General features: G+C 37.2%; 1 protein-coding gene across 1 annotated transcript in view; it reads right to left on the minus strand.

Moving 5' to 3' along the window:
* Positions 1-27,216, minus strand: part of IFT81 (intraflagellar transport 81) — a 38,652-nt gene extending 11,436 nt beyond the window's left edge. The window contains exons 1-10 of the mRNA XM_010720109.4: positions 26,699-27,216; positions 25,800-25,903; positions 25,012-25,192; positions 22,039-22,128; positions 20,872-20,937; positions 20,443-20,553; positions 19,122-19,206; positions 11,191-11,354; positions 9,835-9,930; positions 7,796-7,942 (exon numbers count right to left, since the gene is read on the minus strand). Coding sequence (XP_010718411.1) covers positions 7,796-7,942; positions 9,835-9,930; positions 11,191-11,354; positions 19,122-19,206; positions 20,443-20,553; positions 20,872-20,937; positions 22,039-22,128; positions 25,012-25,192; positions 25,800-25,903; positions 26,699-26,842 — 1,188 coding nt within the window. The 5' untranslated portion in view covers positions 26,843-27,216. The remainder of the gene's footprint in view (positions 1-7,795; positions 7,943-9,834; positions 9,931-11,190; positions 11,355-19,121; positions 19,207-20,442; positions 20,554-20,871; positions 20,938-22,038; positions 22,129-25,011; positions 25,193-25,799; positions 25,904-26,698) is intronic.
* Positions 27,217-27,237: the final 21 nt, after the last annotated feature.

The following is a 27,237-nucleotide window of genomic DNA, read 5'->3' on the forward strand; positions in this document are numbered from 1 at the left end:
TCAACCATTTGCCATAGAAAGACCCTTCAGTTCTACTCACCACCGTTTGACAGCTGGAAAACTAATTACTGAACTAATGTTCTGAGAATCATGGATAATAAAGTTAATGCCATAGGAACTTGCGTGTTTAGCAGAGCACCGGATCAGCAGTGCCTAACCCCAAACAGCACAGCACATCAAAAACATGGTAAGAAAGCAGAAGGGAACGTGACATGGAAAGAGATGATCCTGCTTTTTAACTGCTAGTTTTCAATAGTTGAAATTTGATATTCTCTTTCCTTGACTCCTTCAGGACTAAATGATATCACTGGTTAAAGTTTCAAAAACAGGAAAATAAGAGCCCTTGCATAGAAGCAGAGAAATGTGGTATGTTCCACCCAAATCTGGAGGAATTGGGGAATTTGTAGTTTTATTAAAGACTAAGCAAAATAATTCACATCCTTACAGCTAAATTACATCGGAATCCATGTGTGCTCATTTTGCAAGATGAAAAATCAGGTGCCGAAACAAACATGTCATGTTTTTCTTTGTCTGAATGTTTTCCATCTGTCGAACAGGCAGAGCTCTTGGAACTGCCAGTCACAGCTCTGAAATGCACTCAGATCCAACGATGGAAAACAAAATTTATTAGAGTAGATGCAGCATGAACAGGCTTGAGAGTGTTCCTCACAGGAGTGTTCAGCGTGTGCAGAGCGAACAGATGACAGGATCAGGAAGAAACGAGAGCCCCACTACCTTACCTTTAAAACTCAAACATAACAGAACTTAGATTTTAAAAATTTATGTTTTTTTTTTTTTCTTTTTGCAAAATTATGCCACTTTCCCTTCTAAAGAAGGGATCCAAAAAACCAGTGCGACCACAGCCTAAGAACCCCCAGAGTAACTGTATGTTCTATAAAAAGTCTCCTGGGCAAAATGCCCAAAATGAAATCAACCCTGTTCATCTGCCATCCTGTGCAATATCTAGGCCAAAGCTGCTTCTCTCTTGCTATGCTCCACAACTATTTTTAAAGCCAAAAGCTATAAACGTTTTTGGTGAAAGAACAAACCCACAAATTACTCAATGTGCTCTATGCAGATTGGACTATGTGTGGTTTAGAATACCATTTTACACTGTGAGCGCTACCTAGGACAAGGATAGACAAGGTCACCTAATCCACAGCACAGTGCAGCAGAGGCAGTCCTCTTACAGTCGTACTGTCATTGTTATATTATTGGCACACTTAGTATAAAATTACCAGAATGAATTGTTTTTCATAGCAAATTCACATATACCCACCTAGCTAACAGAAAACTCATTTTCTTTTAGTACTGCTTAGATAACACCAAGTTTTCTGTGATTTTCAAGACATTATAAATAGCATCTCTCCAATTATTTAAGAGACACAGTACTCCGTCTTGATGGAGTAAATCCAGAGAGATTTCATCTGATCAGTGGAATACAGTGAAATGCATTGCAAAGGATGAAATGATGAAATATATTGTGTGTGACCACATATACCAATCAAATCTGAATTATCTTCTGTCAGTTTACCCCAGGATGAAAAGCAAACTATGATTCTCTTCACTTCTACAACTACTTTTAAGGTCTTGAAAATAGCTTGAGTGGGAGGTAGAGTATTTGCATATTCAATATTCAAAGCATAATGTATTTTACAATGGAAGGCGAAGGATTTGGTTGATTAAAGAACTCATTCCACCGATGTCCCGTTATTAGTTAGACTGCATAATAAAAATTTCATCCGAAGCAAACAAGCTGCTCACATTGTCCAGTGAAATCTATTCCCTTTAGGAGACAGATGTCTATCTTTCATCACAATCTCTGACTTTTTAAAAACTAACAAGTTTTTGTAATTTTTTTTTTTTTTTTTGGCCATAAATGAGGTGGAATGGTATAAACAGCAGCAGCAAAATGACCGTATCTGTAAAAATCAATCAACAGTTTGGCACAAGTTTCAAAAGAATTCACCTTCTCCAAATGCAGCACAGATTAGCCCCTGAAAATCTCACTAACTGAAGCCTTCCTTAGATGCAGAGCCAAATTCAGAGCTGGAGCTGTTAGGCTTAACTCCAGTTAAATCAGCAGCTGGTAGGGATCTTCTGGCACAACTAGGTTTCTCCAGTCTACAAGTTGAGAATCATGCTGTAGATTTCCGAAAACTATAAATAAACCTCTTGCAAAAATCCCAGTGCCTTCATTTCTGTAAGCACGGCTTCAGAAGCTTTGTGCATCTCATGCTCCCATCTATATATAGATGAATAAAAATCAAGCTCTTTAAAATGCTATACAAGATTGGATTTTACTTCTGCAAAAGGTATTTTAAACACTACAAAGAACTGAAGGAAGAAAAACTGTCTAGCCTCATCAGTTTAAAGTTAACTACCCAAAAGGAATCCATTTTTGACCAACAGCATTTTCCCATAGACAAGGTCAACTGCTCCCTACACACAAACAGCAGGCTCAACCTACAGAGTTCCCATGGATCCATCAGTACTCACAGTTCTGCACCATTCAAGGCTATGTCCACCAGCAAGCTTTCCTTTCTCAAGCACTTTAACACAAATAGTTATTTAAGCTTCGAAGATTAAATGACTGGACAAGAACCAAATGCTGGCACTGACTTAGCAGTTAAAGTAAACAAGCCTGTGGGCTCATTTGCCAGCCGAGCCAGAGCCCCCTGAGATATAAAAATGATCCAAATGAAAGCAAAGAAAGTTTATGCTTTTCCACTGAGCTATTTTTATGGGAGACTGTAACATAAAAAGCATGGAATCTAGACTATGAAGCAGAGTGAATGAAAGCAGGACTTTGATATCTCTTACAAGGTCCCAAAGCATGCAGGGTAACTCGCATCCCTGGGCAGATTTCTTGTGCTGTGTTCCATTTTTATTGAAAAACCCACCAGTGTCAGTACATTATACTTCTTCAGAACCATCCCAAGTCTGACTGCTTACCCTACTCCCCAGGAAGGAACACGAGCACACCAACCCCGTGCTTCAGTGCGTTCCTGAACTGGGATCAAAGCCCAGCTCCTCTCATGCTTACTCCTAAGTCATCCCTTTAGTCTCCTGAAAACCAAATTTCTCCCCCTGTGAAATTTTGACAAAGGTTCTTAATGTAAGATTATCATTGAAGGAGAAAATGGATAAGCTTGTCTACCAAAAAGAACAAATCCCAGATTAATCACTTACTTCTGTCTCAACATTATAAAATACTGTTTTGTGGATTACCATATCAATTCGATTATATTACTCAAAATACTTTTTCACAAGAAATTACTACAGAAAATAAAGTATTAATTGTAAAAAAGTTTTCTTTCTGAAATACAGAATCTAAAGGTTTCAAAGTTTTGTTGCTGAAATTATTTGCATAACCACAGTAATTGCAGAAAATCTTTGCTGACTGTTTTTGTTTCTATTAAGAATTTAGGAGCAGATGTTTAATTTTTTAACTAGACCAATTAATGGGATACAGACTGTCCAAAGCATTAACATTCAGTTCAGAAAAGTTCCTGATCATGACATGTTTTCAATAAAACTCTTTTTAAGAAGCTTTAAAACTGAGCTGGTACCACCACTGCTGGATATGGTTAATAACTCACATAAAAGAGGGGAAAGCTTCTCACAGACCCAACTGTTATCATCCCAACCAAATGAAATGAAGGCATCCTACAACCTGCTCATTAGATAGCTCAGTCAGGAAAATTCTTGATTAGCACTGAGTAGGATTTCTCTTCTAGGAGTGTTTGCTTCTGGTTATTACTATCCATTACTAAGAAGCTGGACCAATCAGAATATTTTTAATGAAAAACCATTTTCAGTTATGACTGAAAATGCACAGATCAATAAAACTGATGATTTATTCATGCCAGTGGGTGCTGAAAGAGCGTTCAGTTCTGTGGAGCTATATTTTATGTCTGAATCACTGCATACATTTAGCTTAAATGATGGTTAGCTTCTTACAACAAAAAGCTTCTGGCTTCTATGAGAATCCTACAGAGTTGCTGCTTTTGTTCTCACAACTTCACTTCCATCTAGTCTCCGAGTTCCACATTTAAGGAGCCTCTGACAGACAGCAATTTAACTGTACCTAGAGCCTTAATGAAGAGATCATAAACCTACAGGATAATTTGTTCCTGGTCCTGACTTAAACCATGTCATGGCCAAGCAGTGAGTTCCTTAATCACTTCTTTAAAATCTGCTTCCCTAGCTCAGGGCTCGGTAACTGTTTCTTGTAGATGCAGATCGAATCAACCTTTTTAGAGAAAAAGTGACAAGATCTACAGACCAGGACTTTGCTGTCTCTATTTTCAAAGTACATCAACCTCCTTTTTTGTCATTCTACCAGAGTGCAATTGGGCATGGTAGGCATCAGTATGAAAACTGAACTCCTTATGTAAATTAACACACACATACTTGCTAACAAATGGATAAGACCATCTATACCACATTCTCAAAAACATTAACAACTGCAGCTAAGCAAAGCTATGATACTATTCTATTCTGAAACCTTGGAGAAATCTAGGCTCTTAGGGCCCTATACTGAACTCTGAAAAGTACAATGTGTTGTGTAAAGAGCTAAAAATATCATGGCTTTACCTAGGATCACTTGTAATTGAACCATCTAGCCTTCTAAGTGTCAACATTTGATTCCCTAATTTTCAGGATCTGACAGCTGCAGTGAGGAGCCTGCCAGCTTTGCCCCACGTCCATTGTGCTTTGTTTGAAGCACTTAAAAAGATTTCATAATCATTGAAGCAGACAATTTATTCCTACCTTTTCTGCGTTTGATGTAAATGAGTTGGTTATTCACTGCTGTTTCTTCTACTTTCTGCGTAGCTGTGCAACCTCTCGAACCAACTGGAATACTCCAGTGTTTTGTTTTTTTTTTTATTACAAATAGAAAAGTAAAACACTAGCACCTAGAAACAGAAGCCAGGATCAACCTTTTGGTGAATGAAGTGCTAAGAAGACCTCAGCTGAAGATTTGAATATTGGTATGGGAGTACAAGCTAGGAAGGCACTAATTCTTTGACTATCTGTGTTATGATGTAAGAGGATACAGCCAAGGTAGAGACAAAGATGAGAAATAGTGAGAATAGGGGAAAATAATTAACTGCAGCACTTAGATAAATTAGATGTGGCAGCATTAAAAGCCTGTTTCAAACTCAAGACAGCAAAACTATTTGTTAAAAACAAAAAAACCAATACCACATTTCTTCCTCTTTTGAAAATGGAGGAAAGAAATGCAAAATGTGTGGGACTGCAACAAGAAGGCATAAAAGAAGCTCTCAGTTGTCGAAGAGTGGATTGTGAAGGTTGAATCTACAACCTCTTCCTGTCCTCCCTGAACATATGTATTGCAGTAGTGACTCACCATTACATTAATCAAGACTTCCTTTAGTATTGGCTCAAAGCTGGAGTAATAGAGCGCAGAATACAAATGTAAAGGCATGCCATACCAGAAGCAGATCTACAGTCTAGGTGAGTGATGAACTGAGACCTACTGATTAAAGATAACCTGCTCACTTCACTTTTGCTTCATCATTTCTTCCCCAACAACCTACTTCTATTATATACGTATAAACACACACAACACACCTAATGAACTAATAAACAGGAACAGAACACATTGTATAATGCTGGCTTCCTTCCTTGGGCCAACATACAGAAAGTATTTCACAAAACAGGAAATAGTTCTTACAAAAATGCAAACACTTCTAACTGAAGCTGATATTTTGCCCGAAGTGCTCCATTGTTTATTCTGCACTCATCAACATGAAGACTTGAAAATATTTTAAAAATCAAGCATAGAACAGATTTGAACAAAAGGAATGAAGGTTACGTTCAAAACAGGTAATGTCTTTTTTGTCTTCAGCCTCTTCCTTATGGTAGACAATTAACTTGAATTTTTCATTATCAAGCCTCTTAACTGCTACCTTCCTACCCTGCTCTGCATAAGCTACTATCAATCAGAGCATGCTGTCCCCACTCAGAACATCTATTATTTCTTACCTTACAGTGTATTTACAGATAATGTAAAGCATATGTTGCTGTCTCTGTAATGCATTCTTGTTGATTAATTAAACATTTCTCTCCCATCACAGAAACACAGATTGTCTGCTTTCTATTTTTATTTTGAAAGCTGTCAAAGATTCTAGCCAAGCGCTCACTGAGGAGAAAAATCTGAGGTAGAAAGAAGTCTAATCTAGTGGTCTTGTTATTACTGCTACCAATGGAACACCATGAATGCCTGTGGTACATCATGGTAAGAGAAAGCTGCAGCTTAATTCTTCAAATCGTTACTCAAGACTTGTAGCATGAGTTAATTTCACTGGAGTCAAGAGATGCTCATTGTTCTAAACATAACTCTGGATAGTAAGTCTGTTATTGCCTCCACCTTTGGTTTTTATCTAGATTTACAGAATGGGAAACAGGCAAGAAGGCAAGAGAAACCTGCATGCATTCCATATTATACAGGAAGAATTTATGCATGAGTGTACGCATACACACATTGCCATACTTCATTTACTCTGTAAGACTCCTTTAAAAGAAAACTGATTTTTGTGGAGCAGGCACATCCTATGGAATCAGGAAGGGAGTTCCTTCTACAAAGGGCGTTGACTGCATTGAGCAGTATGTAAAAAAAAAAAAAAAAGCACAGAAATAGACAAAGAAAAAGAAAGCAAAGAGTGTTATTCTTGATAAAGTTATAGCAGTGCAAATTAAGACAGCAACAACTAAAACATCAATGTGTTAATAACATTATTCTCATCCAAAATCCAAAACACAGCACCTTGCCAGTTTCTAGGAAGAAAATTAACTCAATCCCAGCTGAAAATAGGATACATACTAATTCAGAGTATGATACAGCTATGTCTTCCTTAGGGAATTTGCACATTTAGCAGACTTCTTCTAAACTGAGAAAAATTATTCTCTTAATAACAGTCCATTCATTTGGCTCATGAACCACTGTCCAGCTGCTGCAGCCTCTTTGCAAACTTCTGAAGAAAAAAAAGCTTCTTTGGTAAGTACAGCTTCAAATGAAATTTTGCCTGAGTTAAGATGACTGTGAGTCAAAGTCTGTGTTACAGATGAACTGCAGGTGGTCCACAAAAAGTATTTTTGAAGTAAAACCTTTTGTTGGTAATAAATATAGAAGTATTAAGCGTGTTTCTGATAACTGCTACTCCTATGCTTTATGATCAGATAGACTTATACACTGACTAAAAAAAATTTTCATTGACATGACTTATCACTTGAAGTCCTAAGCCCCCCCCCCATTAGTCTTGTTGACTTTTACAGTTGGTTGAAGTTATTTATCATCATACCATTGAGATGATATTGACATTATTTTGACTCAAAGCTCTGGAACATTAGAACAGCCCAACAATAAGTTCTCATATGCTTTGCAACCTACTAGGTTGAATGTGAATAACTTAATAATGTGAATAAATTAATAATTTGAACATAGATACAAATCAAGTATTTTAAAAAATGCTGTTAAATACTGGAAAGCATTTGAAAGCACTGGACAACATTGTATTTGAAGTGCAGATAGTACATCTTCAAATACATAGTTGGTCATTCGATTTTAATTTAACATGGTTAGGAAAAGCAGAACCCAGCCTGCTGAAGTGCTGAGGCCGTGTACTTTGACACCATGTTATAATAACAGATAAAATACTGCAGAAGCAGTTTTTGCAATGTGAAGGTAAAAGGAAACTCCAAGTTAACAAAAAAAAAAAAAAAAAAAAAAATCAGTCTTTCTTATACGCACTGTTACATCACATACCTCATCACCCTTCAGAACTTCAGAGCCATCTAACTCATGGGCCTGGTTTGTCTTCTGTATCATCTGCTTTTCTGTGCTAGACATCTCTTCTTTAGCAGCCTGAAGTTCTTCTGCCTTGGCTTCCTTCTTCCGGGAAATTATAGATGCCTGAATGAACATTAGAAATATACACGGACATATAAAGGAAAAATGGCGTTTGCTTAGCCTTGTTTAATTATTAATAAAATAAAAACATGAAAACTTCAGGTGTGGCACCACAGAAATCATATCTCAACTGTTGGAAACTCATTTTCATTGGGAATTGCGAGCACATTTCTTTGCTAAGAAAAAGACATAGATTACACAACTACACAGTTGATTAAACCACAGCTTCTTTGAAGTTCATTGCCAATTCCAAGCTTCCTTCAGTATGGCTGAGAATTCAGTCATGTCCCTTTGTTCCTCAGATTCTTGCTGATGCATTTTACATATGTTGTAAAGGAGATGTTTCTTCATCTCCTTTGTCATTGTCACTGAAGAACAGGTATGCATTTGGGGCGCTCCATTTAATCTACTTAGTCCCTTTTTGTGCATATGTAAGACACATTAACATGGTTTAACTGGAAAGACATCCAAGATTTCACAAATGTCATAATACAGATTTTTATAACTCCAACCTACTCCAGCCTACAGAAATATGTTATACTAAGCAGAACCCAGCCTCTAAATCTTGGCAAATAGCTAAAAGACAATGAACAAAGCAGAAAAGTAAGAAATATTGTAATTATAGACTATTCCGCTTTTTTTTTTAGTCTAGAAGATAAAGCATTTAAAAAATAATGTTTTATACCAGGCAGAATATTTACTAGTACCTACATTTAATAAAGTTAAGAGATTAAGAAACATAAATATACATTAGTTCAGAAAAAGAAAGCATTGTTTATCTTGCCAAAGTATATTTTTACATAACACAACACAGGAATGTATGTGTATGCACCTGAATTTAGATGTGTTGTTGGTTACTTAATATGAAAGGAAAAACTTTAGTTAAAATAAAGCAAAACAGAATGGGTTTCTCTCACTATATTTAGAGAAGCAGCTTTATTTTTAAAGTCATCTAACAGAATTCAGCTGGGGTCAGCTCAGCTCTTTGCTCCATGAGATATCTGCAGTGATAAACTGTAGTGCAATATACAAAGTAGAAGAAGAACAAAGCAAAGACCACTGTATGCCTTCAACTCACAGCAGCAATCTGAACTCCCCAAGCTCCTCCACTGAGCAGTTATATCACCAGCCAACTGGTCTTGGGTACCAGCCCATTATGTACCAGGCATATTTCAAGTATTTTATATGTGATTGAACTGTAGCATACATTTTATCACCATTTTTTCCTACCACTGATACATTTTACCTACGCCTTTTTATTTTTTAAGCCGTCACCATAAATATCATTATGGAAATCTTGAATAAAATCAGCAGCTATACAGGTCAGCTGGAAAAGAAACCACATATGTTTCTGCATAAGCTGTAAAAGTCTCTGATTTCAGAAACCCATTTTATAACTTTTGAATTTATTAAGGCTAGACCACACAGCTTATTTTACAGAGAAACTTTTTAATAGCTTCAGGATGAAAAAAAATATAGAGAAAAATCAAAGAATGCCTTCTTAACAGATGTAAAAGTAAAAGTAGCATGTGGTCAAACACAAGCGAGCGCTATGACTGAAAGCAAGCTTTGCATCCAGCACATGTGCTGCCTTGTAAGATTCTGTCCACAGCTGGAGATTTACTAAAATAGCTCTTCCCAAGTGATTTTTCCAGGATTCCTGTGATGCAGCTGACAGGCAACACCTCGGACAGCAACTGACGAACTCACTGGCATGACTGAAAGCAATTGTTTGGCTAAGCCTTAAGCATGCCATTTGTTTAGTTTTTGTCTCACATTATCATTTATTTCTACACATTCTTGCTTTACTAAGTTTAAAAAAAAAAAGTCAGTACATACAACAGTGACTGAAATTGCTCCACTGATTCTTCTTAAAGTGTTTTGTTTTTTCCTACCTGTTGGCGATACATGGAAAGTTTACTATCAACTGGCTCATACTTCATCATCCTTTTCTCAATAAGCTGATTTATTTGTACATTTACTTCATTTATCTGCAAAACAGAGCCAAAAAACAGAGGAAACAGAACTTTATTTCTTTGTCTTCTCCAAGAACTAAATGCTTTACAAACCAGACTAACAGCCCACTTACAAGGAAATACTGCTAACACTGTTTTTGAAATAGAGGAAAGAAAAGAACACAAAAACCTCAATGAGTTACTCAGTACTGGCCAGGAAGAGGCTGGGTTTTTGATTTCCAGTTCTGTGCCTTTATGATAAGGCAGGAGCATGACATTTGCCCTGAAAATGAAGTAAACTGGTATACATGGACAGAAAAAAAAAAAAATCAGTGAATTGGTACATACAGACAGAAAAAGATTGATGTTGTCATATGTACTGATAAAAGCACACTGTCACATAGTAACAAACATTTATTTTCACTTAACCACTCAGACTTCTAAAGAGGAGCAGATAAAAACTAGGTGATACCAAGTTTTACCAATGCTCTTACGAGTCACAGCCATCACACTGCATCTCTGTGGTACCCTCCTTCTTTTGCCACAAAATGCACCTGGTTGTCCACAGGTTCAAACTGTCAATCTTCATTCTCGCTGAAAATTTAAAGCCCACTGCATCTAGAAACAAACACCTACACCAGCACACTGGTTCCAGCTACCTCCTTTCCGACTTAATGCTACACTGGGACTTTCACCAGCCATAGAAACCACAGCCCTAGCAACCTTCCTTTAATTCTCTGCTAACTAGATGACTGCTGATAAGCAAGCAGTGTAAATATATGCTAAAATCTAATGAAGTCAAAACAAAGTGCAGGTACAGAGCAGGACATTACCCTAACGTTACTCTGAGTAATAGCTGCATACCGAGAAAGCTAAGTATTTCAAACAAAGCTTTGTTCACCATGTCATAAGCACTCTTCTTATATTGGTATGAACTCCCTTGATATCAGTGAAAGTTTAAAACAAGCTAAAACTGAAGGAAAAAAAAAAAAAAAAAAAATCAAACCTTTAATGCTGAACTAATATCTTTGCTCACACCATAGCAAATTGCTAACACTATTTTCTAAATAGCATTTAAGGATAGAGTGGGTTTTGTGGGTTTGTTTTTTTCTTTTTTTACTTATCTAAGAGCTTGCATTTAGTGAGTAACATGTCTTCTTTTACAACTGAAGAGGTGTTCCTTTGGGAATTAAATCTTTTCTCGAGGATGCAAAGTAGGCACAGGAGAAGTGCAATATGCACAAACTCTAGAGCATGCTATGAAACACAAATTAAGTGTCACTTTGGTCAACTTACCTTGCTTTCAAGTACATTGAGATCTGATTGACCCATAGCTGGCTCTGCAATTGCCTTTTGTAGGAAATATACTGATTTCTTCTTACTTTCAAGCTCCCTAGGTATTTTTTCAGTAGCGAGGTATGAATTAAAATTTATCTCCTCTTCCAGTTTCTTCATTAAACCTTAAGAACAAATTAAATCAATGCATGTCCATGAAGAAAGTAATGTAGAGGATAATTAAGTTCAATTTTCTCAACACACTGAAGTGTTCAGCGGTGGATTACAATAAAAACAGCACAATGCTCAAATCTTCTTCTCAAAACTCAAATTAGCAAGTAGTTACTTGATCTAGCTTTTTAATCTGGATGTTAAACAAAACAAGTTGCATTACACTTGCTATCCACCTGTATCTCCAACATGTATCTATTAACTCCTCAGAGTATTCTTTTAGTCAACAAAACAAGTAAAATCTCTCCGTAGATCAAAGTCTAGATGAATCAGATACAAAAACTCAACGCACAATATTGACAAAGAGAACCATTAGCACCATGCATGTCTTATGCACATCAAGACATTGCATCGTGTTACTATCTTCTGTAGTGAATTATGTTCTTTTGCGACTGAAAAGTTGATGGCTAGAATTTGGTGTCTTATGTGTGATCAGTGAGGGACAGCACAGAATGTCAGTGCTGCGCTGCCTTGCTCAGGGCTCCTCTGAAGCTTGGATCCCTTAGAACATCCCTGGCTGGAGCATTGGAGAGATTCTACCCCATAGATTACGCAGGTCATTGTTTCATGTGAATTACATCATCTACAAACAAATTATCTCAGCATGAATCCTTTTTCTGTGTCTCAAAATAGAACAAAGATTTTAATGTGGCCAACCTCCTGTAAGGTCTGTTATGTCCTTGGAAATTCTCCCTTAAAATAAAACTTCTTTGTTCTAATTTTCTATCTAAAAAAGGCCTTACAATGAGCTGAATTAAATGTATGCATACTGTAAGAGTCTTCTACATTATAAAATGCCTCTCTATAAGTAACAGATGATTTTTTCTTTTAAGAGCAAATACTCAATCTTGAGACAGTATATTGAATGCATATTCAATATACTCAATTCAGTACACTGTGAATATTGAAAACAAATAGATTTAAAACAAAAGAAGAAATTGCTGTGTAATGTCAAAAATTCTATTGCGAAAAGCAATCACCTACCTGATGATCGAGCTTGATTCACACTGCATGATACATGCTTGTAATGACTTTGCTCTTGCTAGGTAGAGTAATTTAGCCTCCATTACAAATAATTTATTTATAAACACAGATAAGAACAATACAGAGCTAGAAAAATGTGACAGAATAAAACCAAATTGCTATTTAAATATTACACAGCAGTCTGCTGACAACAGATACTTTAGTGCAATTACTCCTCCGAGACACCTGTACCAAGGGCTATGGTAAAATTTGGAAGTTACACATCAGACTAGAGTGGGAAGAGGTATTTCTGAATATTTTTCATGACCAAAATGACTAAAAGGTAAGTACCCTGGGTACTTTTTAAAACGACTCACTGGGGTGTATGGTTGGTTTGTTGTTGTTCTGGTTCTTTTTTTTGTTTGTTTTCTTGGTTGTTGGGTTTGTTGTTTTGCTGTGAAGTGCAAAGCAAAACAAGAAATTCCAAATCTCTGTCTTTCACTACAGAAAGACAGAAAAGTTTGAGTACAGGGATACAATAACAGAGCTAATCTTGCTGAAACAGAGAGGAAAACAGAGCTTTAGCTCTGAGGCTAAAGAGCCTGCTGACCACATCACTCATTGATGTAAGGAGAAGGACCAAACAAAGTTAGATACAAGCCTCAGAAAAGGGGGCTCCATTATTCTGCATCTATTTACCAAGAGAACTAGACACAGTACTGACAGATCCTCCTCACTCTTTGCTCGGGTCGAAAGGAAATGTACTTGGTTTGTCTGCCAGAGAGGAAAGGAGCCATACTTAGCTCTTGAGAAAGCCTCAAGAATGAGAATGAATAGACCCTAGGGAAAGCAGTGCTCCTAACAAAATAAAGTCAAACCAAACTAAAAACAAGAAGGAATTCCTCTTTTCCAGCTGTCCACTTCATTGATCTCATTTCATGAAAAACAGTACTACCATGAACTCCTTTCCCCTTTGTGGAAAGGTTATTCATCTTGTGCAAAACAGCTTCAGTTTCAGAACAGGTAACGCACTCGCTATAGCAATGGCCATTACGTGCAGAGCACTACAGCTAGACTTAGAAATGCACTGGAACTTACTGGGAGAGAACACCAATCAACCCCTGAGAATACCCACCTCTTTCTTCCAGGAGAATTGACTTTCAGTCTTCCTCAGCCCACTGATGAGCTGTGCAGGAAGGACTACATTTTAATATCTCACTGGAAATCTACCACCTCTGCAAATGCAGCAAAGCTTCCCACATACACCATGAGCTGAATTATCACCTCAGAACTAGGAACATAACTCCCCAGTGGATATTTATAACCAAGAACTTCAGTGTGGAAATCAAAGTGATATCGATTAAATTATCCTGATATTTAATATTAATATTTTAATCAACTAATTTCTTTTTTTTCTAGCCTGCCTCTTAGGAGGAAAAAATAAAATAAAACATATAATTTATGCTTTATTTCTTATCCTTCTCCAGCTTTCTTATAAAATGTGCCTAAATATTACAGATCTAAAGCTTAAACTCATGAAATAACCATGCCTGAATGACTACTTTCAAAAACAGAAGGGACCTATTGACTTTACTGGGTAAAAACTTGATTGCTATCTTGATTTGTTTCTCTGATAACCTGAGAGCTATTACCAACTTCTTTCAAACACCAACTGGTTCTGCATCACACAATGAAGCAAGTTAAAACCTGACAACTTGATGGGGAAAGACATGATGATGCCAAAATCCCTCATGACTAATGCAGTTCTTTCCTAAATACTTCTGGAGATATTTTTTCTTCTGTATGATTTAACATACAGAGAAGTAACTACCTAACAGCTATTTCTGCTGCTTAACAGAACCTTAAAAAACAAACACACAGCAGCTCTTTTAAGATTTTTCTCTCAGTGACTTTTTTTTTTTCCCCAAATTCCCAGGACAGAGGAAAGAAAAGCAAGCATACTTTAAGTTTTCCATTACACATATAAGCCCTGTTTTTAATGTTTTAGCATTCACTCATGGTTACAAAATCTACATACGTAAGCTGCACAGAAAGGCTGGCTCTGTGCCCTAAAGCTATTTTGGCAAGGCTCTGCCAACCTTACATGTGAAGAGCTATTAACAGCAATTCCTCATGTTTTCCATTCAATTTTGTTATTACAATTGCTGCAAAAAGTGAGGTGGGAGAAAGACTTTCTTAGTGCTTGCTCAGTCATGTAGGAAAGAAGCAGGTTTCCCAGCATAATTCTTCTAATAGATGTAAACTTGGATCTACTTTGTGCTCAGGCTCCTACTTCTTTTCCATCTGTGGGCTACCCATTAGGCATTCCATATCAAAAACACCTGCAATACTAATTTAATTCATTAATTAAGTAAAGCTACCTGCCAACAGTGGAACACTTTGCTTAGTATCACACAGGAAGCTGTGACAAAGGCAGGTGTGGAATGGACTTCTACATGGCATTCGCTTGCTAATCAAAGACTTCTCTTCCCTGTTTGCGTTCATCCTCTACAAATGAGTACTGAAGCAATTCAGTCTGCAGCTTCCAATGGTACCACTTTCAATTTCCCTGTGTTAAACAGAGTTCTAGGACTCGCAAACATTAACAGATGACAAATCTATCGATATCTCGTTGAAAAACTCCACAGCTTCCCAAACGTTCTACTGTACAGTACGCTTCCTATGTTATAATTATTACTGCAGCTCTTTGAAATCTAACTTCTCAATATCTTTCCCAAACTCCAGGCAGTGGTCAGGGTATTGCAATGATGGAAATATCAGAGCTAAAAAAAAGAGAAGCAACAATGTTCCTGTTCCATTTCCTTCTATAAATAAATGCAAGGATAGCACCAAGTCTTTGACACCAGGAGCTCCAGTTCTACCATTTTTACACCATACCCCACAAGCCTTTATCAGAATCACTTCTTAGGAACAACTCCCACATGCCACCACATTTGGCTATTCCTTCAAATATGTATTGTTGGCATGGTCTTGGTTTTCCAAGTGATTATTTTGAATAAATAGCCTGTCTTCCTCATTATCCAGTCAATTCCCCAATCTTGTTTTCCATCTGGCAATTTAATCAGTGATCATTTGCTATTTTCTTTCATGGCACTAACATAAAACTGAAAAAGGAGCCAAATGCTGATTTATGCATGCCCCCATTAGAAAGACATCCATCCACTCAGTGAAAATCCCCCAATTTACTGAAGATTTTAAAAAGGCAGCTAAGTCTTTTTAATCAATTTAATATAGGTCACATTGAATTTTTGCTTTGCCTTGTTTGTTCTTCAAAATGGGGGGCAAGTCAAAGGTCTTGAAAGACTCAACCATAGCAACACTATCAGTCTTACCAGCCTGCCTTGTATTTCCACCCTTAAACATTTTTATTATTGAGTTCCCCCTAAGTCATTTTCCTTTACCATAATTGTAACCTGGTTTCAGCATTGGAGGAAATTATTTAAACTTTGAATTTTAGAGACAGATAATTCTGTGGCCAAACGAAAAGTTTTAAACAAACAACAACAGAAAAAGGTTGTGTTTTCATTCAAATAGGATATTTTAATAATAGTTTCTATTTTTCACTAAATGTTCAGAATGCCATAAAATAAACATCTGTATAAAATAATTCCTCCTTATAAGTATCCCTGATGTTCTCATTGCTCTAAAATGCTACTACATATTAATTTAATGGAATGTATCAATTGCATGTTTCTGTTTATCATTGGAAACCCTCTTAACCCATTCTTTTAATCAATATTTTCAAGCAAGGCATCCATTTCTCACTATTTCTGCCAATAATTTGACCAATAACGTTCCATTCAAATGGACAAAGATCAAGAATTTCAGTAATTCAGATTACTTCTTGGCATTCACAGTTTGTGCTTGTGCCAGCAGATATTCAAGGCAAAAATATAACAATCTCTGTTAGATTACTCAAACTAATGCTCAATATTAAAAATGACAACAGAAATATATATGTTTTAAAATCAGAAATTCCTATCAATACCAGCAGCAGCAACTGCCTCTCTGTAGCTAAGCAAAATACGGAGCGGTACTGAACTTCATAAACAAGGCAGGCACATACTACAGAAACCAACGTTATCAATTTTAGTCTGCAAGACAATGATCAGCTGTTCTTCATGGTCCAGCAAAAGGTCTGCTAAGTAACCTATTTCTAAAAGTTATATTTTTCTGAAATAGCTAAAGCAGACTTATGCTAACTGCACATTAACAACACTCGTAAGTTTGGGTTGGTTGCATTCCTTAAAGAGCTACTTTGCATTTCTTTAAAGAACATCATCCCAAGTTAATTACCAGATGAAGTAATCAAAGCAACGTGTACCCATAGCACATATAAAAATCTACTTATTAACAACAGCTTTTATCAACGTATCTTGCTTTGGAAGTAAAAACAGATTAAGTACTAAAAACAAAAGAAGATTATTGTAAGGAAAAGCACCTAACTTGCAGTAAAAATCCACAGCTACCAAACAGTCTTTGAATCATCCGTGTACAAGCTCATACTGATATGAGTAGGCAGCTGAGATATAGAACTGGAGCCAAAGGGAATTTTTAAAAAATAAATAGTATTAACTGTAGACCAATAAAGCTTTTAAAAGAAATGAAATCTTATTCAATACGCTGTGGTCACAATTTTAATTATTAAAAAAAAAAAAAAAAAAAGAGATCAACAGTTGGCATTCTGTAATTGCTACTACAGGCAGTGTCCTTGTAACTACTGAGGGGAAAAGTAATTAAATTATAAAGTTAAGTCCTAAAGTCTTTGTTTGGGCAAAATTTCAACAGAAGTTTTCTTAAATAATGACTCTAAGTTTTTCTTCAGAACATCTAAACACTTTATTTTTTCCTGCAAGTAAGGCTCAAGATAATGGTATTAAATAAGTTCACTTTATTTTCATCTCAGTGATCAAATGACATTTACTGACTTTTTATTACGTTACCTTTGCTTCTGTGAACTGAACCCACCAAGTTTCCACAGGCCTTAAAAATACCCTATGAACTGAAATAGAAATGTTGACATAGTTTTGCTGTATAAACTCTCAGCCACTGCAAAAGTGGAACCGTTACAGAATTCACCACAGGTCCTTTAAAGTAAAGAAGATAGTTCAGATACTCTTTTAGTTTTCATTTGTGGCTCAATGGCTGATGAACATTGTAAAAAAATAAAGCAAAATTACAAAATAATAGTATCACAATGTGCTGCTGATTAAGAAAAATCCTTTAACTCATAACAACTGGCAAAGCAGTTCCATGATGCAACTGAAATACTAAACGTATCTGAGAAAGTAGGACAATGAATTGCTTCACTAAGTTTAAATCCAAATATGTAGACGCTATCATTTGGAAAATTATTTATTCAGATACTAAAAAGCATTCTAATGCTTTTTTTTTTTTTTTTTTTTTTTTTTTTTTTTAACCACAGCAACTCAGAATGCCAATGCAAAGGCTCTGGGAAAAAAAACATTGAGTCATATACCTTCATAGTACAGTAGAGTTCTCAGTTCTCCATATGAATCATCCCCATTGACAGTATAAACAACACATAAAGCTTCTATCAATCCTGTGATACATTATTGATAACCAATTGAGGTCAGATGCATCAGAAACACTGAACCCTACAAAGACTCAGACTAATCCTAGTTGTATTTCCTTCAGAAACATACATGCTATAGAATTGTAGGCTTTGGAGACAGTAAGTTATGCGTTTATCTGCTATCTGTAATTCCCTCCTACCTACTATTTTTATAGTGGATCAATGAGCAAAATCTTATTCTACAAGAAGTTTATTTACTTTGTTAGTGTGATTTGCAGACTGAAATAAGACTGAAAACGAGCAGAAGCAGTCCTGCCATGCCGTTCTTAATGTAATACATGAACATACAACTAAATCACCTACAGTCATATCATGAGAACAAACTATTTTATATAAATATTATAAATAGGTCTATATATTACATCTATATGTTAATATATAAATATCTAGTATGTATATCTATAAATATATAAAATGCAATCACATGCGAGTGTGTGTATACACACACACACACACACACACACACACACACAAAAAAAAAAAATCCATTCTCTATAAAAAGATTAATTAGGAAGTGGCTGTTTTTGGTACCATGCAAAACTACAACAGAAACTTGCACCACAATAAGAAACAGGCCTTAAAGCTCTCCAAATGAATGTTTTATTAAATGTAACTAAAAAAACAAACAAAACCCAAACAAGTCTACACTGAACAAAACAAATACAACATAATATTAACATTCAATGTATTTGTACATTCACTGAGATGAAGAGGTATTTCCCTGATCCTCAATTGCAAATACAAAAGACAAAACTTCATAGTATCAAAACTCTGCCTTTTGTAAGAGGTTTCTGCTTTTTCCAATCCCTTGTAGTTCCAGCTGTTTGTTTTTTTTTTTCTTGCAGACTATTATAATTAGTTTTCAGTATGTAACTGGCTTAAGGTTTTAAGCAAAGTGGACCTCAAAAAACAAGACTGAGGTATCTCATCATCTTCCTTATGACCATCTCCCTGCCTTTTTATAGCAAGGCATATTCGCCTCCTAAAGAGCTCCAGCCTTTAGAATTTGTATCTTCCATTAGTTTCTCTCTAGTTCACATGTGCTTTCTGGCACTACCACCATGTTATTGAGAATCACACAGTTTTAATTTCATTTCTCACAGAAGTGTGAACCTCCCAGGTGTTACACATTACTACTTACTTTCAGGTTTTGAATCCACTACTGCATGATGCATCTCTTTCAGCTGGAGCTGTGCTCTTTGCAGTCTCTGCTCTGCATGGAATAACTTTGGAGAAAGTTGTACATACATAAGCTCATTCCTTTGAAATGCATTTCCAAGTAATTAAAGCAAAAGGGTATCACAAAGTATCCTGAATACAAAAAATGGTAGCTACCAGCTTCTGGTTCACAAGGAAACATGCCAAAACAATTTTCAACAGTTGGCCTGGATTTACTTATTCTTTATTGTTAATTAAGAAGAGCATTGTACTCCCAAGTAGTATTTTCTCCATAGCACACATTTGTTAAACTATTTTCAAGCAAACATTCAAGTGGCTTGAACATTAGAATAACTGCAAAAAAGCTAGTCAGGATTGCAGTAGAAGATTCTCTTTATGCTGCATCTCTTGGAAGGCAGCTGAGTTGTCACAGCAATCCACTATTCTATTGCTGAGCCAAGTAGAGAATATGGAAAAGCTTGTTGCCAAACAGCAGCCAGGTGAATAGTATTTCTGCTACTTAGAGAAATGTGTGATAAGAAGCAGAATCAGCTGGACACCACAGTATTTTCTTGTGACCTCCCTCAAGAAAGGACCAATGGCTTGAAAACTTACTGATTTGGAATCAACGTGAATCAGGATGTTGACTGTAATAATAGGCATCTGAGTTTTGATCCTTTTAAAGCAGTATTAAAGTTCATATTCTATTTGTAATCAACAGAATTTACTGAGATGATACAGCAGGCCGGCTTGGGAACATGCAACGCAGCTTAGGAATAAAATCCACCCCCTTCATTCAGATGCCAGCTGCTTCCAGTACTTACTAGGACATCACCTTTGTGAGACTCAGGGACCAAAACCCCAAAGTTGCTCCTGAATACAAATTCTCCCTGCATTGATCCACAGCAAAAAGCTGTGCTACTTGCTGTGTTACCACACAATCTTAGTGCAAGTGCACAGAGATACAATCAAACTAAGGAAACATTTGCTCACTACCATAAATATAAAGACCTCTCTCTGGGTGCTCCCACACTAAGCCATGGAACATTTCCTAGGATTGCTAAATGATGATGTCAGGGGTAGATGAGGCAGCCAAATATCTTAAGTGAGATATTCAAAACTTGTAGCATCAAGCCTCTTCCTTTAAGATGTATACAGGTATTTGTATTTTATATAGGATTTAATTTTCTGATATTGGGAGAAACTGCACTGTTTTTTTTCCTGATGTACTTCTTTACACACACACAGTCCCCAGACAGATATAAAAACTATTTATTTTAAGAGGTACACTTTTATGGCAATACCTGATTTTTTTGTTCTTGTTTCTGTTGAGCCAAAGATTCTTCTCTCTCTTTTTCTAAGCGAAGCTGTCTTGCTATTTCAAGCATTCGTTGATGATTTTGTACTGTCTCCACCTACAGCAAGTGGATAAATAGTGCATGTTACTGTCAGATAGTTGAGAAATACATTAAAGAGATCATATGTCTAACAAACCCACTTAGCACTTCCTTTCCATACACGTTACTACTCAGAAATGACAGCAAAGTACTGGACTCAAGATTCTTAAAAGCTCTGGACTAACGCCTAGGGAGATTCCCTGTAGGTCAATTAGTTATTTGACTCCTTCCTCGACACGCAGTATGTTTATTCTAATCCTTGTTTGCATTCCAAAATCAGAGTTGCAAGCCAAGGATTATGACACTGAAATGTAACAGCGTTACTTCTCTTATTACCCTCTTCTTAAGACGCTCTACTCTTTTGATGAGTTGATCTTTCTCCTCTTCCATTGCACTTATATCCTAAACAGCAGCAAAAACAAATAAACAAATGTTAATTTACTACATGGTGCAGATTGAACTAAACTCTGTACAAGTTACTACGAAAAGCAGAAATCATCTCTGAATACACCTGAAGCAGTTATAACTTTATCAATCTGTGAACAGAATGTCCAGGATTCAAGTCTTGTTCATCTTCCCTATTTCCTCCTCAGTTTCCACTCTCTGCATCCTTCAGTATTAATGTGAGCATTTAAAATAAAAGCAGATGTACTAAAAAAAAAAAAAAAAAACCCACAAAAAAAAAAAACAGAAAAACAAACCCTACACCCCACAAACAGAAACAACCAAACAAAAATCAGCATAACTCAACACATGATGCAATGAAACATCTGTTCTTAAATCTTACCACCATTACCAACTTCCTGACAATCTGCATGAAGTTATACTATAACACTTGCAGTTATACTCTGCATAGGAATTATACTTGCTGATATTTTTTCCATTAAAACTGTGTTAAAAGAAATAATCTATGGTTCTAAAACATGTATCCAATTATCCTTCTTTAATTCTACTTTACAACAGCAGGATACCACATATTAACAACTATGAGAGAAAGGGAACTAAATTATCAGTTTAGGCCTTATCTCAACATTTGCTTAACTTGTTTGTATGTCTTAATGGAAAGCTGGATTCATGCTCAAACATTTTGATGAAACAAGACAAATATCTTTACTACACTTTACTACACTTTAGCCACATAGAAACACCATTTTTGTTGACTTAGGCTCTTAATTCATTCAGCCTCTGAAATTATTACCTTGTATCAGTAAAGTTCAAGGTTTTATATCAGTCTGTGGTCACAGAAAAAGAGATCCAATATTTGAAAATCATGCTGAACACAGTCTTGGCAGCCTCGTTTCCCCATCTGCTTCACAAAGCCCAGTCCTAAGCATGAGCAAGGACTTTCTGTTTGCCAACAGAGAACAGTTTCAAAACAGCAACTGAGTGCCAATCAGCTCTGACCTCCACAATGTACACACTACAATGAGTTCACAAAATCAAGAAAATAGAACGTTTTAAAAAAGCATACATAGAAGCAACGCAATTTTGTCATATTTTTACCCTTCTTATTTCTGCAGTAGATAAACCAGATGTTTTGAGCTGCTCACATTCCTTATGTAGGTTTTTAAATGCTTCCATCAGTTCTTCATACTATAAAATGAGATAAAATTATGCAGAATGAGCTCTATGGCTGAGGGTTTTCAGGCCAACGTTGCTTTACTGTTAAGATAGTAAATGTAGACAAAAACATTGTAATAACAAGAATTAAATGGATTTTTCATACTAAAACTTAGGAACTTATGAAGCAGAAGTAAAAAAGATGACATTATCTTCCATTTAAAGTTAATAGTTAGAATTTTCATAATTTCTTCAGCATTTTAACCTCCTCTCTTGTAATACACAACGTAGTTTCAAAACAAGACATTAGCTGAAAAGGACAATGCTACATTAACTATTCTCCCTTACTGTGTACATCACACGTGTAAACTTATCAAGCTAAAAAGGGAGAGCTGGGTCTAACAAGATGCTCGAGCAAGGCAATGGAGCTGGAGGTTACAGCACTGATTTTCTCTCCAGTAAAGCAGCCCAAGAGCACACCTGACTTAACATGTGAGAAACAGTTTTGCCACATTGCATAATCGTGTCCTCGGTACATTATAGAGACTGATGTATGTAGTTTGGTTTTTAGGAAGAAGTAGACAGTGTGCTACCTCCATACCAGTACATTGCCCACCAGCACTCTTCAGCTGAGAGGCAGTGTGAAAGTCTGTGTGGGTAGAGAAATAACAGGGGACAGAAAGAGTTTAGAAATATGGATGGGAAATAAATTTAGATTCAACTTGAAGAAATGCAAGCTGAGATATAGGAAAGAATAATCTCTGAAGAAACAGCCATTCAATAAGATAGAAAAATCTAAGCAAAGAATATAATTTTTTTACTTCCTGGAAAGAGCAATTGATATGACTGTTGAATACGAAATGGCAGCAGCGAAGGCCAGGTTAAACAAAGATGGCAGATGTGTGACAAGTGAAGCAGCAATCCCATCATATAAAACCCTGAGGAACCAGCAGCTGGAATACTCCCTTTTATTTCTGGGTGTTTTAGTATCAGGCACATTAGGACAAGCTGGAGCAAATTCAAAAAACAGCAATAAAATGGCCACTGGGAAAAAGATTACATAATCAAAAAGGGCTTGATTAAATAACAAATGAAAGCATGATTAGAAGGTACATGCAGGCTGGGTGATGAAAAATGAGTTAAAAAAAAAAAAAACATAAGTAAAAATGCAACTGCCTCGTAGCTCACTTAGGTGTTACAGAAGTACTTCAACAAATAAAAAGATAGCAAGCTAACTGGGAGCAACTGATTCCAAAAGCCTTCCTTTGCATCCCTTCTCTACCTCTTTCAAAAGGTGAGTTTAGAGAGTTTCTTCCTCATGGGGACACAACATTTCAAGGCATTGGGCAAAACTCAAACACAGGCATAGCATAGTTTGGCAAACCAGAGCAAGTGGGAGGTTTTCCACTTCCACTACAAGAAAAGCAGCAGCATTCTGCAGCTGGCCCACGCACCTGAAACAACTGACACACTCAAATGACCAAACAAAGCCCAGGTTTCAGCAGCAGAGTGATTCCTGGCACTTGGGAGCATCTCACTGAAGACTGGTCAATCAGATTTTTGCCTAATTTGATTACTTTCAAAGTTATACACTGCAACCAATTTCCAATTTGTCCAAATCACAAAATCAAGGAAGTGCCAGGTTTCTGAGAACATTGTTTAGGGAATTTGCTGTACATTTGAGCTTGATTCTACACACCCATAAAACTTGCTTATGTTCTAAGATCTCCAGAATTTCATATTTGAAATGTTTCTATTAAAATGCTCCATCACATGCCAGCCTACATAAATAGTTGAGGCTAAGTTCTTTAATTCATTAGTATCTAAATATTTTCATGGTAATGCTGTGTTACATAAAGACACTGTATTATCCCAGCTTCTGTTCTGAGTTAAATCAGAAGGGTATTGGTTTAATAAGATGGTTTTATTACTGCAATCCCAAAAAGGAACACATCTTACGTAATGGAAATAATGGAGATGGATATTTATACATATTGAGACTGTGACATACTGAGAAAACTTACAACCTGCATTCCTTCCTCTCCTTCCTACTTCTGCTTAGTTATTCAGTTATAAATCAGACCTTGCTAGTGCTATCAAAAAAGAAAATCAGTCAAGCTACAGAGCTGGTGCACAACTAATAAGCACAGTTACCTGTTATGAACACTCACAAACACTGTGCTTTGCAAGCAACTACACAGGACAAAAGGCAGAGAAAACTGGATCAAAATAAAGTAAATACGTACCTCAGATAACACAAGTGTAAAAACATAATTCTGGTTCACGTGTAGCTCTACATTTTAAACCTACCCAGTCTCGCTGTCTAAAAATCAACATTTAATGTTCAGAAAAGAAGAGGAAACATTGTAAATAGGAACATCAGCCAAGGAAAAAGAAACTTCTGACTTCTCACACACACACAAAAGAAAAAGAAAGAACGGTTGAAGCAGAAGTGGGATAACATTAATATAAATGTTAGGGGCTAAGTATTATACCTTCAGTTGATAATTGTAAGGCAGGCATTCTTGTTCATAATGTTTTCTGAACTGATTTATAAAGTTAAAAATATCCATGTTAGAGTTCACAGAAAATAAAAAAAACTGTTAAAAAAAAAAGAAAAAAGTATATTTCCTAGGCAGCATGAAAATGAAGGCTAATCAGCACCCAGTATCTGATGAGCCTAAGTCCTTTTAATTTAATGCTACCCCTTCCTAAACAATGTAAGGTTTATTGGAAGAGAGGTGGTTAAAACGTGTTTATTTTCATGAATGGTTGTTGACCCTCAATTCCAACATGCTCTTGTCACAATTCTCTTGAACATTAATCTCAGCAGTAACTCCTCAATTCATGTATCCATTCTTCTATTGGCACTTCAATTAATTCCTCTAAAATGTTGGCACACATGAAAAATACTACCTGCTTGTTGATGTCAGCCACGGTATCATCCTGTAGGAACTCCACTGGCACATCCAGTTTTACTAAGAAGCGTGCCAGATAAGCCCTCTTCTTGAGTTCATTGGTTCTCTGAAGAAGCCAGTGTAAGACAGGATGAATTACAGGTTTGCTTCCTGTAACCAACCCTTGGCGAAATGCGCTCCTATTCAAAAACAACAACAAAAAAGTATCACCCACTATCAGTAAATCTCAAACGAAAGAACACTGGCTGGAAAGTTTGCAGTGTTTTGACATTCCCATTCCACTTCCCTAATGGCTTTCTTAATGCAGTTAATAGAGAAGGCAGTCGTGGTGCCAGTTTGCTATTTACAATCCTGATTCCGCTACCTTGAGGCACAGAGAAATCCTATAAAAAAGCCTGCAAAAACGATTCATCCTTTCCAGCAATATTCCTCGGGAAAAGAGAAAATGAGGGAAGAGCGCAGGTTTTCAGGGTTACCACCTGGCACTGGAGGGTGGCACTGCAGCCTGAAAGGACTGGGGGCAGAAGTGACCCTGCCATGCAGGCGGCACCCTCTCCTGGCAGACTCCGCAATAGCAGCTGCTGCAGCCGCGCCCCGAGGCTGCCCCACACCTGCGGGAGCCTTCTGCAGCCATACCAGCCCGACAAAACAGGAGCTCTTTAACTTGTTACACGTGTCCACTTGGATGGTCAGGGTCAAAAATAAATTAAAAAAATGAACTTAAAGTTGTTACATAGAAGCTGTAACACACGTTTTATCATGATTTGTGAATCCAAAGATACTTACAGGTCTGTTACACTTCCTGGAGGCTTGTATTTAAGGATACCAAGGAGAGTCAACATTCTTTTAGCTGTATTCTCTGGCAGCTCCTCTCTAATGTCAACAGCATGCTACATAGTTTGAAACATACAAATAAATATCCAGTATTTGTTCAAGTCATTTCAATTAACCAGTGACACTAAAAGAATTGATTTTATTCACTTATCACATGTCAGTGGAGTGAGTTCCATATAGAACATTCTTTTTATCATCAAGTGATTATCTTTTAAATATTTTCCTCCTACATGTGTATTCAAGTAACTTTATTCCAGGCTTAAGCTCTTCCCGCTCATAGGACCTCATCTATTGAGAGGAAAAAATTACTTCCAAGTCTGAGATCCTACCACAGCAGCACATGTATCTCTATACTGCAGGTACAGAATTGATCCCTTCTGATCTCACACCTTTGGTAGCATCAGTGTAAGCGGAGTCAGAAACTCAGTTACCAATTGCAAATGAGAAACCATTCTCAGTCAGCTCCTACACTGCAAATGCAAGCATGACATAGCCTGCCTTTTGACTCAAGAATAGAGTTGTTGTCAGTCTGAACCAATTTCAGATCTCTACCTTGATTCTCAAGTTAAAATATAAAGTCATCAGTCTCTGGTGGATGAGGATCCAGCATCCTTGGCCCAAGAAATACTTGTTCGCTCACCAACAACTTGTAGATATATAGACACAACAATTCTTGCCAGGCACATTTATTTCCAGGAAGGCTCATACAAGCTATTTTGGTAAACCAAACATACCACAAAGATACACAACGCCAGACCTAAATAAAAGCATTCCGTGCAATTTTTGTGACAAGCCAACTTAAGACGTTGGCAGTTACCCAGGTCTGAGCACCTCTGATTGCCCTTCCTTACCTTCGGGTCAATCTCCCCCAGCACATCACTGAGCAGCTGCAACAGCTGCACCGACTCTAAGGAGTCAAACGTGATTAAATTGTAGTTCTTCTTGAAGGGCTCCTGATTGAGCTTCTCAACAATGAACTGGATTTGATCACTCATGGTCGCGTCCTGGAAGAAACTCTGCAGAAGAGCCGGACGAGGCGCCACGAGGCCTCAGCTGGGACAGGGAGCTGAGGGCTGCCGGGAGTGCGGCTGAGCTCGCGGCTCTGCGAGGCCCTCGGCAGCACTGCGGCCTTCAGCCGGCACAGGGCTCGGCACAGGGCTCGGCACAGCCAGCTCCTCACTCCCGAGAGGGCTGTGAAAACCCTCAAGAGAGCGCAGGCGGAGGCGGCCAAACCCCACCGCCAGCCAGGCCCTCTCGGGGCCACGCCGTGCCGTGAGGTAACGGAGCCGGGGCCGCCTTGGCCTTCACCCCGCGCTCGCGCCTCCACGTTACCCCGGTAACGGTCGCCAGGCCCGGGGATGACGTCACTTCCGGGCGTACCTCGCGGGCT

This window comes from Meleagris gallopavo, chromosome 17, assembly GCF_905368555.1.
Source record: "Meleagris gallopavo chromosome 17, MGAL_WU_HG_1.1, whole genome shotgun sequence".
Classification (NCBI taxonomy): Eukaryota; Metazoa; Chordata; class Aves; order Galliformes; family Phasianidae; genus Meleagris; species Meleagris gallopavo.